The following is a 14765-nucleotide window of genomic DNA, read 5'->3' as shown; positions in this document are numbered from 1 at the left end:
GACAACAGTAAAACTAAACTAAAACTGAGGCTATTAAACACAAATGTGTGCACTCCTATTCACTTAAAGGCTGGTTTGAAAGCAAATAACATCAGAATAGCTGCTACGAAGGTTTTTACGAGGGGCACTTGAACGCACCATTTCTTTGAATGTCGACAGCAGCGCTGATTCACTGACCTGCTCACACATCCGTGATGACACCCAGCACACCCAGCGAACAGAGGACTGCTTACACTGTACACATGTGCATTGTGCATGAACTGACACACGAGGCCTGTCATGAGCCTCTGATATTCTTCACCAGTAAAGGAACTGGGCTGATTGGCATGCAGGGAGCAAGAACCAGGACTAGCCAGACGGCTCTCTGCGCCATCTGTCGTGTACTGTGGGAAACAGGTGACCTATGACTATTTTAATTATCAGCCTGGCCTACAAATTGCTGCTGTGGAGAACCATCCCTGCCAATAAAAGAGGGGAAATGTGCATGGATAGGAGCAACAGTGTGTCTTTAAGTGACTGTGACCTCAGAGACCCTTATTCACAGAGGAGCTATGACACATTGTACTAGAACAAGTACAGGTATTACTAATACTAACAATGGCTTATATCTATTTAGATGTACAGCTCCAGGGCCATAATATTGTATATGCTGCTTCACTGGCATGGCTTACTGGGACACTACATGGAGAGGAGGTGTCATTAATGTTTATGTTACTCTGTTACCTTTCATACTATGACAAGACATCATCGGTTAACATTTAAGGATGTTTAGGTGGTCTTGAATGCAACACTGCTACCCAGTAAAAAGCATGGATGTATAAAAAGAACTGGATACAGCATTGGAGGCGAGGGCCCGTTCATGCCTGACAAAATGTCTGCGAAAAAGCTCCTTATCTCAAAATTTTGACTCAAGTTAAAACTGTAAAATACTAACATGCAACACAAGCTGCCTTTGCACACAGTTTAAGTGCAACTTTTAAATGTCTTACACACCCACACAGATGTTTCAAGATCCTACTCATAACTTTAAAAGCATTTACGACCTGGCCCCAGATTATATCTCCGTCCTTGCACGCTCACCCTGAACGCAGTCTGGTGTCTTTAGGCAGGAATCTGTGTGCTGTTATCATATCTGTGTTTTAGAGTAAAGGGACCAGAGCTGCTCCTGTGAGGAACCATGATTGTGAAATAACCTGCCAGAGGAACTTAATGTCTTCTTTTAAATCACATGTTGAAGTGGCTTTCACTGTTTACTTGATTGTTTGTACTTTGTGGTCACTCAGATTTTTGTAAGTGCTATATAAATACATTTTATTATAATTATTATCATTGTGTAAGGTGTGCTAGGGAGACGTCACGATATACCTGCCCACACAGAAGAGGTCTAACCAAGTACAGTAAGTGTAAACAGCCTCACCAGTGTGTAGGGCCTGTATTAGATGATGCAAGGGAACAAGCTTTAAAGGTACACGACATAGGAATTTTCAGCTACTGTTTGTAAACAATATCGCCAGAAAAAGTGAAAGCCAACCACTTGGTGTGTGACCTAGCTTTATTTGCATTTTGTGTGTGTGTGTGTGTGTGTGTGTGTTTGTTTTGTTTTTCGGCACTGTGTCAGCAATTTTTTTATCTTCCTCTTGGATGACTGCTGCTTACGATCTGGGGCCAGATGCACAAAACATCTTAAGTTAAGATTTTCCTTTAAGTCCTAGTTAAGGTTTCCTCCAAATAAAATTGGTTACTTAAAATTTTCACTTAAGTACTTCTGGTTTTCTTCTTGTCTTGGTCTTATACTTACAAAATTACAAAATTTGTTGTCTTTTATTTTGGAGAACTGTATTCTTTCAGGCATGCATACACACACACTCACACATTAAAAAACAAAACAACAAAATACAGTTCCACCTTTGAGAGCTCCAGACCACTGCGTCTGTGCATGCCGCCATCTTGAAGGGCGATGTCCACATCCCTTGACTGTTTCACAAAAGACCTTAGCAACCAAAGAAAGGTTAAAAATAAAGGTACCTCTGACTCTATCTTGACTGCAGCATGGCAGAGTTTATGGTGATAAATAAAAAAAAACTAACACACCCCAAGAAGAGTGTTCTGCGACCAGGAGAACCCAGCTAATATACTGATTCTACACTTTAGATTAGAGTTGCAATATCTTCCTGTAATTGTTTTCTGTTTTGTGGTATTTAGGGATCAAATTTACTTTGTAGTTTGTGCTTTCTACGATTGTTTTCCTCCTGACATATAATCATTTCCTCCTCTGACCAATATGGTTTTCTTCTCTTCTTGACATTTTTCCACTGTCTAACCATAAGCCAACTTTGTGAGATGATAACAGGCATCACAAGTGTGAATCCAAGCAAACGAGCTGTCTCCATGGAAACTTTTACTGCTGGAAAATCTCTTTCAACACAGTAAATGAGTCAATGTTGTTCCTCAACTGAGGAAACCCTTTGAGTGATTCTGTGCAACTGTGTCAGTCCCTCAGCTAGGGAGAAACTTATCCTTAATTCTCATACTTATGGTGTTTTGTGCAACCAGTCCCTGGTACTTTGTGGTTACCTTTTTCCAAAGTCCAAACCTCACATAAACACGCTGTGTTCAAGAACATCCCGAACTTTGCAAAATAATAAGAAATTGGTAAATCCAGGTAGAGGGCAGAGTCTCTGTGGATGAATACACTGCCACACGCTTTAAGAGGGTCATAAGTGATGACTGAGAGGGATTACATTTGTATGACTCTATGCATTGTTTTATTTTTAGGGAAAATCCTTCATAATATACCATTAAAGTCAACACATGAGAGCCCAACTTCAATTAAACTCATTGCAGGAATAGGCCTCCATATTTTCAAGTTGCAGCTCAGAAAAACTGGGCAGGATACAGAGGATCTGGGTTACAAAAAAAAAAGAAAACCAGAAGGCTGAACTCATCATAACCCAGAGAAACAGATTGAAGCAGTGCAGGTTATTGCAGTTTTGAACCGAATTGAGGCTGAAATTACAGACTGGCATTGATTTTAAATGGAAAATGAAGGTCGTTCTTGCCGTTAAAGCCGGCCGGAGCTCTTGCCAGCAGAGGAAGACCCAATGAAAATGACAGATGGCTATTAATTATACTGGACATTATGGCCAGTCAGTATCTAATTAGACTCATTGAGCAGGAGGAATCGCAGCAATAGATATCATGCACAGGTCATTTTTTATCATACAGTCGATAGCTTTTCTCTAAACGTACTCAGACGCTGACAAATGCAGAAGGTTAAAACACAAACAGTGATCAGTCTCGACTGTAAACTGCAAAGCAGCCTCAATAACGGAGGCCAAGCTGCTGCTGCTCACATGCAAATTTTTGTAACCCTCAAATAAGGTTGGCCCACTCCCTGTTCATGTCTGGACAGGCAGAGCGCACCCTCCTAACGCTGCACTGTCACACACACACACGGTGCTATCCTAATGTGCTGCTAAGCCAAATTAATAAACCTGCATTTTGCTTGAAACCTCTTTGGGCTTGTTTCCATGTTCATAAAGCCAAATCTGAATTTCTGGTCTTTCTTGTTGCAACCAGGCGGCCAAAGTGTATTAATTATGCATCTTTGAAATGTTTCCAAGGGGTCACCAGCACAATGAGCTGCGGTTTAGATCATTTCTTTTATTATAAGCTGGCACTGGTGGAAGAAGGTGCCGGATTTTACATGAAGTGTCCAATAAATGCACAATTGTTTTCCCAAAATGTTCCTCATGCAGTACCACTGGCTGACCACCAGATGGCACTGTTTTATAACAAAACCCAACCTGAGAGGGTGCAGGATATTTTCTCTTTGATGCAGTACCTGCAGCTATGAATGTCATCCTGTCCCGTGATTTGTTGCTTGTTCATTAAAGACTGGAGCAGGTATGATTAACTTGTCAGATAATGCCTCCACGCAGGGCACACTCTCATCTGGTTTAATGCTCGCTCTCCAGGCGTGCACAGTCGATGGCACTTTTGGAGTAATCTTGTGCAAAGTAGGCTACAATCCACAATCACCCTCGAGTGATTTTTGATGTTTCCTTGCTTCTGCGGCAAGATAAACAAGCCTAAAAGCTTCAATTAGCTCTTAAAAGGCCTATGAGAAAGCTAAAGTATATTGCGCGCCGAGGATGATTCATAACATCCTGCATTAACTTTGTCAGTTATAATCCATCACGAGGTAATAGTCTTAAATAAATCTCATAGTAATTGAGATGAATCCCTCATTTCAATGACAAGTCTGGTTTTTAAGACCCAATTATCACTTTGAGTTCCCTGGCCCAGCGGATGTGAGGGGTTCGGGCTCTGAGAGGAGAAGAGGGGGGCAGCAAAGTTGGCTGTTTCAGCAGGGAGGAGAGATGGACTCGGTCCAAAGAGGGATGGATATCTTCCTGGGCTGTACCGCATCAGAGGGCAGGTAGATTTATGACAAACGCACACAATCTTAATTTGTGCTCGGGCCGATAATGCATCTCAAGGCCAGAATAGTTCTGCTCAGTGTTTCTTAACTGGATGTTTCTTTAATTATATGTCAGAGGCCATAAAACTCAGGAGGAGATTTTCCCACAAAGCACTGTTTTATGTCTCGGTCATTACTGTAAATTACAAGCAACAAGAAAAGAGACTTATGGAAGGAAAAATGCAAAAAGAAAAGTGGGTTTATTCATTTCCATACACTCCTTTTTTTTCACCCTGTTTGTACACTGATCATTTGTGAGCCTTATCAACTGTTGTTGCTCCCTCAGAGCAAACGTCAGGGCGCTGACCAGGGAAGAGATTGTTCACCTTAGCGAGCATGTGTGAAAACACAAGGCCTCCACTCATCACACAAAGAAAAACAAACCTGTACAAATACTAAATAAAGGAATAATACAAGAGTAGTTGTAAACATATACATATTCACAAATCCATAATTATAGAATACTTTCCCCCCCCAAATTTAGTCCAGCAACATGAGCCACTTCCACACTTCAGATGGCATGAGCACACTTACAGCATGGTTATCGGACATGACAGTTAATAGCAGTAATAATCATAGGAGAAAATCGCAAAAGTTTCGGTGACCTCTATATGAAAATGCGTGATGGCTATACACAAGCTCCTCTACCTCCGCAGCCCTTGGCACACCACGAGGTGGCTTTAGAGTCCTACAGTCTGTCCCTCTGTCTTTATATTGCCTTTTTTATATGATGCCACTTAATCTTTGGTGAAAAATAACTGCCCGTTCATGTTCGATTACACAAGAGAGCAGCTGCTGCTCTTGTTTTTGTTTCAGCGCATGATATTTCCCGCTAAATTCAAACGCATCGCTGTTCTTCTAAAGTGTTCTGACACGTAATTAAACATTTAACTTACTTAAAAGCAACACGGTTTAAAAAAAAGGCTTCCTACCCTGCTTCATCCTTGCACCCTCTTTTTCTTCAGTATGCAGGTGATTATTTCCTCACCCTCGGCTTCGGCTTGGCACTCTCTCACACACACACACACACACACACAAACAAACACAGTAAATCAGGCAGGTCAGTGCATCAATATGTTTTTTTTTTAACTCTAAAGTCTTTCTCTTCCAAGCCATTACTGTGGCGTCGAGTCCAATGATGCAGGGACAGAGAAGCCTTCGCCCCCCCTCAGCTCAGCTCGAACCCGGCGGAGGATTCAATGGCGTACAGCAGCTTGTTCCTCATCAGCTGCTGGTCGCAGAACTCCGGGAGCTTGAGCAGGTTCATGCAGGTGCTGGCGGTGGGCAGCCGCTCCAGGTCGTTGCCTCCGTTGTGGATGCAGAAGGCCGGGTAGAGCTCCTGCGTGCACACGTACAGTAAGCTGTTAATGCACACCTGACAAATTGGCCAGAACATTCTGAGGCATTTAAAGACAGACAAATAATGAGATGTGAATCAACTCGTGTCAGTGATGATCGCAATGTCTAAAGCAATCCCGATTAAGCAATAAATGTCAGACTCCACAGGGGGATAAATGTTAAAAGAGAGATGTTAACATTAAGGTAATACAGTGGAAGTATAAATTTAGGAAATCAGGTTAGTGCTTGAAAGGTACTGAGTGGGAAACTGGCCCACAGTTTGACCCTTGGATGAGACACTGAAGGAATGGTCATTTCATGTTGTCTATCTGGCATTTTTTAAATCAAGCCTCCTTGTGATGAGGCCACCTCATCTGCAGACCGTGACACGGACCGTTTCCATCACAAGCCGGGGCCGACGAATAAGCTCCTCCACCCTGATTTCATCCCGCTATTTAAAGTTAGCGTACGCGGTTCAGCGGCCATACTTGCCCGATTAAATGGCTCTTCAGGGGCTTAGCCGTAATGACCCCATTTTTCTGACAATTACCGTATTAAACTATCGTTGCTTATTGAGAAAGTGCCATTACCACGGCTATCATTTTGGAAAAAAAAGAGAGTTTCCATCATCTTTTTTAAATGGCTTCTCCTGACAGAGCTATTTCTCCTCTAATGAATCCTGGGCTGTTTCACGACAGCTAATTAAGGCTTAGCTGGCTCAGGCTGAGGGCCGGGTCAGGGGCCGCTTCCCCCACGAATTACCGCCCTTTCCGGCCCAGAGAAGAGACAGGGAAGGAGTGGGGGGTGGGGGAACATCCACACGCTGGCCAAAGTCAAATTGATTAAATAAGGAGGGAAGGCAACTCTCAAACCCCAAGAGGAGGTGCGGCGAAGGATTTTGAGGAGAGTTTTGGTCCCTCGCTCGCTCTACTGCAGAACTGCAATTAGGTTTTCTTAACTAATGACGGCCATAAAGAGTACTAAAACCTATCATACGATGATTACAGCTTCTGGTTAGACCAAGTAAGACATAAAAACTCTTTAATGGCCCTGAGCAACACTTTCTGCTTCTTCCCCCCCTATCTCAAACTACCTAAGTGTCCCACAAATCAAGTCAGTGAGAAAGTGAAACAGCTTCCAATTAGGAAATCATTTCAGAAATAGGAGCAATAATGATTCAGCACTGCTAAAAAATTATTTAGAGGTACAGGAGATATAGTTCCCTTGTATGTTCATGTAACAGGAAATTGCTGCTTGTCACACAGAAAAGTTCAAAAGTTCAACCTGCTGCTACAAAGCTATGAATGGTAATATTTGTCCAGCCAGGATCTCCGACCAAGCCCACACATACAGGGCTGCAGAAGGAGTTCTTCAACAGAGGAAGGTCATGAACTATAAAACAGTGGACGTGGAGATAAGACCTCACCACACTGGCTCGGCCTTATCGCCGCCTAATTTGAAAATGATCATTTTGAGGGCTCTTATCAGTCTAGGTATTTTCATTACAAGCCCATTAAGAGGGAACACTCCCTCCTGTTGAGCTTGGAAAACCTGCCAGCAAAGGAGGATACAGGTAGTGCACAGTCTGCAGAGTGAGCACGGGGAGGAGAATAGATGAAGCGAGGTGAAAGTTCACGTCTGGTGGAAGCCTCACCTTGAAGCCCAGCAGTGGAGGTCTGGAGCAGCTGGTGACAAACTTCAGCAGCTTGCGCTTCTCCTCGTCTGTGAAGCCTTCGACCACCTCCCAAAAGATCTGGATGACGGGGTGAGTGGCCGAGTACCCGCCTAAAGGAGATGATGGAGGAAACTACATTATTTAACCAGCACCTGGGGAGGATGCAACGTCCCTAAAATAATATATTTCAGGGTATTTTTGCAATAACAACCTTTGTGATGATGCAAAATAATACTGGAAAATATATGATCATTCATTTTGAGAGGATACAATTTCAACAAAATAAGTGTAATAGTTTAACATGTCAGCTTCAAATACTGAGTAAAAACAAAATAAAATGTATCCCTCAGTTGCTTTGTAAACAACAATAACTCAGTGAGATCCAGATTTTATACAAAATATAAGTAGCAGTACCACAAAATACGAAAAATGTACCCTTGCATTTATGTATGTATATATATATTTTTTTAAATTAACAGGCGATGTCCTTGTTTTTTTGGAAAAATCCAAAAAGATTGAGTGGATTTTTTTTCCACCTGGACCTGTCTGCTCTGTTTTTTCTCCTCTGCTCTTCCAGCCATTCAGTGCTGACCATCAGACCCACCCACACACACAGACCTGCAATTATTTTGACAGGCTGATATGTAACAATGACAACTGCACAATCACATATATATTTAGGTTTTTGTCAAGCTTCACCTCGGCTTACATTAGGACAGGCTTCCTGTGGTTCCTGTGTGTGTGCAACGAGAGGAGAGGAAGTGATGCTGTGCTGCTGCCAGAGGAGTCGCTTACTGAGTTTACTCTGAGCGAAAAGTAGCAAAGACAGTCCGGAGCTCTTCATAAAACATTCAGGACATCCAGGCCTAATGACGCCTGGTTCTACACTACAGAAGTTGCTCCCCTATTTGTAACTTCTCCACTGTGGAGCCGGTAGCAATTTGCTTTCAGCCATGCTTTTTATTGCCGTACAACAGTGTGATGTCACTATGTCAAAAAAACAGAATATTGCTGTTATAACAATATTTATTTTTCTTATCATATTGAAAATATTCTGGTATTACTGTGAACAATATGATATGGCACGCCCCTTAAGTGGAAAGCCTGTGTTAGAGGTGTGGGGCTGTAAGGGCATGGGTATTCACCAAGCATGGAAGGTCTGGCAAAGAGACAAGAATAAGTTGCTTTATGGGAAACATATGATTAAGTGTTTTTGGGGCATGAGTCATACTAGGAACTACAAGTAAGAATATCTCCACCTCTACTGCTGCTTAGATTTTGACCACTTTTTAAAATCTCCTGTAAGTCTCACAGGTTTATGGAAGTGCAATATTAAGTGACTGGAGGGGCTCTAAGAGTGGAAGGAAGGTGAAACTATATTTCTAAAATCAGCTCCTACCTGAGTAATTTGTGAAATTCTTCAGGTCGTCCAGACAAATTGGCACATGAGCCCCAGATATCAGCACCTATTAAAAAAAGGTAGATAAATATAAATCAATATAAGTTAAAAGTTTCTGTGAGTGATAAAGATGTTGCAGGGTGACGGACAGTTTTGCTCGTCATGCGCGCAGTGTACCTGGATTTCCTGCTGGTCGAACATGCGCAGCCACTCCAGGTTGACCACGTTGGCCAGTCCCTGTCTGAAGGCCAGGCAGTGAGGCCTGATCTGCTTGTTCAGCCTGTAGTCGGCCACCAAGTGGATGTAGGCTATCCGGTTTGCTGTGGTCACAGGAATGTCTTTGCCTCCCTGCTTCAGCTCAACCACCTGGGTCCAACAGGCACAATGCATTTGTAAGTCTCCTCACAGTTTTAGTTTGTATAGGTCTATTTAAATATGACACGTTCTGATAGGAGATAAGTAATAACACTGTTGGGTGGCCATACTGCATATTTCATTATGCAGATGATATCATGTATATTATTGAGTCTGCCCAGAGTGCCAGATGACCAACAAACAAAGAAAGTGCATTAATTGTGCCAGGTGGATTTAATTCAATCACAGAAAGGTAATTAAAATGTTTTCCAACAGCACTCTGATTAAAGGTACAGCTCAATGTGAGTGTGTGTGTGTGTGTGTGAGCGTGTGTGTGTGTGGTTAAGTGCATTTCAGTGTTTCTAAATATAGCACATCCAATGAACATCTGGTCCAATACAATTTGGCCTCAAGTTCTCTTTTCATTAGCTATAGAGCAGTTAGCACTTGATAGGATGTGCTCATCTCTGTTCATAAAGCTGGGCGTATGACGACACCACAGCAGCTACAGAGGGGACGAAATATTATCTTCATCTTTTTCCAGTGCAGGTTGCCTGCATGTGACATACATGATCTGTGTTTAATTTAATGACCTGCTTCTACAACTGTGAGTTTGTAACTTCACAAATTCAAAATACTAACTTATAAATACTAATACAAAAGGTGGAAATCTGACATCTGCATTTTTTCTTTTTGGAGTTTTCAAAGCAGCTTACAATGGTTAAAAAGGCTTAATAGTTACTGCTTGAACTGCTGATGCATTAGCTGAAAACTTTGCAACATTTTACTATGTGGCGAGGTGAATATGTCTTAAAGGGACAGTTCACCCCCAAATCAAAACAATTAATTTTCCTCTTACCTGTAGTGCTATTCAGTAGCCTAGATTGTTTTGCGATGTCTGCCTTCTCTTGAACATAGTGGAGCCAGATGGCACTCAGCTTGTGGTGTTCACAGCGCCAAAAACTACATTTGACAAACTCAACAGCAATGTCTCTTTCCAGAAGTCATGACCCGGTTATTTAAGATAAGATCCGACTCCGACTGAGCAGTTTCATATAGGAGCTGTTTCCTTTCTACACCTGCCAACCGAGTCACTGAGCAGAAGGAAGCATGCATCTACTAATGGATAAGAGGCTCATGCTTAAGACAGCGTGAGATGTAAACATTATTGGCATCCTCGGCTGAGCTGCAACGTTAGCTTGCTCAGTGGTGCTAGGTGAGCTAGCAGTAGGTGCAAACAGGTGTAGTTGTGAAAAAATGGTTGGCAGGTGGAGTTCAATAGAAAGAAAATAGTTCCTACATGAAACTGCTAACAACAATTAAGGTATCTTGAGTAACTGGGTCATGATTTCTGGAAAGAGACATTGCTGTTGAGTTTTTCAAATGTAATTTTTGGCGCTTTGAGCACCACAAGCTGAGTGCCATCTAGTTCCATGATTATGGAGAAAAGGCAGTTATGGGGTTAACTGTCCCTTTAAGAGGCGGAGAGTATTCATACACTGGATTAAAACTCCAAACTCCTTTCAAAATGTTGCCTATTTACTCCAGAGCACAAGGTGAAACACTTTTGACGTGAGTCAAACAGGACCAAAGCAACAATGAGTAACAGTGGTCACATGCAGACCTCTCTGACGCACTCTTAACAAAAACTGATTGATAAGCTTCACAAAGGTATTCAGTACCCTGGAAATCCAGAGTTCTCGCGAGAGCACAATTTGAATTTGCTCAGCGAGTCAGCCTAAATCTTTCTAGATTTGGGTCTGGATTTCCAGGCTAGGTATTCAGTGCAGCAATACAAAATAAGATTGTTTTATAAAGTAAGGTGTTCCTCTTATTTTGTCCATCCCCTGAATGCTGCGTACAGCATGTGGGCCCCTGACAGGTAGTCATTTTCTGCCTTATTCTCCCCTAACAGTGGATTCTGATTATGTGCTAATGTAAGAGAATTACTGTCCTTATCTTGCTTGCTTTGGCTATCTCACGAGGGCAAATGCAGGGCAGACTGCTCGCGGGTGTGTGCCTAATCTTTCGCAAATTGTTTTCCCTATCGTGTTTGCGATGCCCTATTTGCGACCAGGAGGGCTACATTGTAACTCGACCATTTCAGGTGTTGTTTGAGAAGAGCTAATAAGACGCGTTAAGGCCCTGAGCAAACAGGGGCTCCGGGTAGAGTGCAGGTCTGGGCCCAGGTGACTCAGAGTGCTGGTGGCGGCTCGTCTCCGCAGCCTTGAGCTTTGGAGGGGACGTGCTTAAGAGCAGCTCGTTGCTTCTGTCAGGCGTGTTCTGAGATAATTTCTGGGGGTAAAGGTAGGTGGAATGGTCAACAGAGCTGCCGTGTTCCCTGCGCAGCAGCAGAGCTTAGGGCGACAGTGGCGACGTGCTTTATCTCTCTCAGAGCTGAAAAGTGGTACATCATGAGGGAAATGAATTATTAACGCGACAAAGAGGAACCAAACAGGAGGAAGGAAAGACGGCTGAATGAGAGGTACTGACCGGAGTAGAAACAGAGATGGAAAAAAAACAGAGAGCATGTGAATCATTTATCCGACTCCATCCCAAACCCCCGTCACCTGAGCCTCTCCCAGATCGTTGTTGACCACAGTGAAGTTAAGGCCAAGCTCCTCCACGTCACCCTCATAGCTCTTGAGGAAGAGGAGGTTGCGGTACACCTCCGGGTCCAGCGATGCCAGGTGGTGGATGTCCACCTCTGCACTGGTTCCCAAAAGTTTGGACAGGAAGAAACTGGCAAAGGGCAGCTCCACCAGCATGTTCTCATACAGCGCCTGCAGAAAAATGTCTCTGTTAACTGGAGGACATCTGCAGGACAAGACTACACTTCAATCTTGTAAATTTCCCACACAAACACCAGTCAATCAGTGCAAATGAGAAAATGCTCCGAGCATTAAACACAGCAATTGTTTATAGCTTGGGTGTCACTGAATAAAATATGATGATTAGATAACCGAGATAACTAAATGGACCGCAGCCTGCATCAAGTGGCAAGCACAACATTACTGAGTACACATTCAGAAATCTGATTACAACATACATTATACAACATTAAATTTGCCTACTACTCTTATATCAAAGAATCAAGTGATAAGATAGTAAATCTGGTCACATCAGAGACTGAGAGCAAAACACAGAACACAATCTATCTAAAACACACAGGCTTCTGTTTCAACCCGCCTCAAACTTTATAAATGCCAATTCTCACCTTGACCTCAAATGCCATTAAGAACCACAGCCGGGCAGGTGACTCATAAAACCCAAAGCTAATGTACTGGAATAGTCCAAAAAAGAGCCCGTTGGAGGCATTAAAATATACAGGTCTTTATAAATGATAGCGCTAAAAACCCTGACCGCATCAGCTAAATGGATTATAAATCTAGAGGATTTCCATAATGCATGCATCTTAAACACACACATACGCATAAATCACGGCTATTTTCTAAACACAGGTTAATTGCACAACTTCAAACATTGTCTATTTTTTATGCAAAATAATCCACTTAGTATTTCTCTCGTGGCCGCCGCTCGTTTCAGACCATATGCGCCGCGTGGCCCCTTGAAACCTATCAATAACACTTATGCCGGGAAGAGGCAGCAATAAGTATATGGAAAAAACCTGTAGCCTTATTTTTTCAATGCCACTTACTTTATTTATGAGTGTTTATTGCCAGAAATTGTGCCAAAATGACTTGGGCTGGAAGGAATTAATTATTATGGTCCAGGCCTTTTAATATAAGTGAGTGCAGTGGCAACGCAATTAAAGCAGATCGTGGCACCATCAGGTGGAATAAATGCCAACAACATTGCAGGTGCATTCTGTTAGCTGCCAAATACATTGCTTAATTTACAACATTAAGAATCAATAAAATTATAATGCCTTTCAAACGCATCTCTATTAATAAGGGGTGCCAACCTCCCACACCTCTAAAGGGAACTATCAGTCGCTGGAGATCAGGGAGAGGAGACTGTGCAGAAGTGTGGTGAGTACAGCGGGAGGAGGAGGAGGATGAAACTTTCCTCACCCTCACAGTTCACGTTACGAGTGGAGAGGCCACTGCTGATGAGGTTGGAGGTTTTGTACTAATGAGAGATGAATGAGGCACAAAGAAACCCTCCTGCAGGTCATATTACATAATTAGAAATGTGGTTTTGACAGAAACGGTGTCAGCAAACACTCCACTCACGATTAAATTAACTTTTGAGTCTAAAGTCTGGAAGGATAGCACCACAAAAGCAAAGAAACCCGTTTTCACAATTTGTGGCTTAAATCTTTCAGCTTGTCAGCTGGGTGGACTAGTGAGGAAGAAGGATGATGACCGGCCTCTATTCTGATGTTCAATCCCATTTCAGTGAGTACCCTAGACAAGCCACTCCTGCCTGTAATACATCACCTCCACAACAATGGCACGCCTCGGACATTAATTAACAATATTAATCTCCTGTGTCCTTTGAGCCGCAATGTGCACTGTGCACACCGCAGCAGCAGCGGTGATGCAATCCCAATCTATATAAACGGTTGCCTTTTATCCAGGCAATAACGGCACTAAACAAATATCAATACGCCTCTCAAATGGCCACTCAAACGTCCATTTTTATGGAGAAAGAGGAACTTAAGGTAGGGTTAATTGAAAGTCAAATTCAAATTAATTTCCCCTTGCCTAATTGCCTGAACCATTAGCTATTGAGAGCACAATATCGAGGGAGCGGGGGCTTCTAGCTGCTGATTGATCATTTCTCACTTGAGAAGAATACAGAGAAGAAGAAGAGAAGCAGGAGGAGGAGTTACGATGCTCTGATAAGTGGACTGGTCCATCTCAGACCGAGCAAGAGAGGAGAGACCTGGATGTTCCTGACTGTAAAACAGATCAAAATGCTATTACCACATGCTTTGAACGTTTATTTATGTCCTGTCTGTGTGGGCTCGCTGATTTAGTGCCAGCCAAATGCAATCACTACACAAACAAGAGGTAGGGAATCATCGGCTAATGGAAGCCCTAATTGAGAGGCGACCGCTTGTCATGAGGTAATTCTTCTCCGGGTTGAGATGATAGCCCCCCCCCCCACGGGGAAGGCATCTTGATAAACAATCACTACCACATGCATTAAGGATGATTTAGAAACATTAGGCTCTAATAAATAGTGCCATCAGAGGAAGGAAGCGACAGAAAAACAATGCTGTCAACAGATTATGCACAGGGCTAATTAACAAAACTAAAGCTTGCACGAGTGCCAGGTTAAAGTTCTAACCTCAAGAAACAAATGACGGCCATTTCTCTAAACATTGTCAGTTTCTAGAACAAACACCGAAACAACCTCCAAATGCACATAAGCATCGAGGCCAGTCATGACACTGACTGATGTTGATCTTAATTGATGTAACTGACCATCAAATCACGGTAGTCTGGGACTAAATCTTACCATTTGCTTGTTATTTTTACCAGCAGCTTTAATATCTCCAAACATTCCTCCTCAATTCAAAGGGTTACTTTAGCCCCCAAATGTCC

At 42.7% G+C, this 14765-nt stretch overlaps 1 protein-coding gene across 1 annotated transcript in view; it reads right to left on the bottom strand.

The window, feature by feature from the left end:
• Positions 1–4664: 4664 nt before the first annotated feature.
• Positions 4665–14765, bottom strand: part of ube3c (ubiquitin protein ligase E3C) — a 32257-nt gene continuing 22156 nt past the window's right edge. Inside the window, exons 20-24 of the mRNA XM_050056784.1 lie at positions 11820–12032; positions 9073–9261; positions 8896–8962; positions 7476–7606; positions 4665–5822 (exon numbers count right to left, since the gene is read on the bottom strand). Of these exons, the coding sequence (XP_049912741.1) occupies positions 5652–5822; positions 7476–7606; positions 8896–8962; positions 9073–9261; positions 11820–12032 (771 nt within the window). The 3' untranslated portion in view covers positions 4665–5651. The remainder of the gene's footprint in view (positions 5823–7475; positions 7607–8895; positions 8963–9072; positions 9262–11819; positions 12033–14765) is intronic.

This window comes from Epinephelus moara, chromosome 11, assembly GCF_006386435.1.
Source record: "Epinephelus moara isolate mb chromosome 11, YSFRI_EMoa_1.0, whole genome shotgun sequence".
Lineage (NCBI taxonomy): Eukaryota > Metazoa > Chordata > Actinopteri > Perciformes > Serranidae > Epinephelus > Epinephelus moara.
Note: the sequence above shows the minus strand (reverse complement) of the source record. Positions and strands in the feature narration are given on the sequence as shown.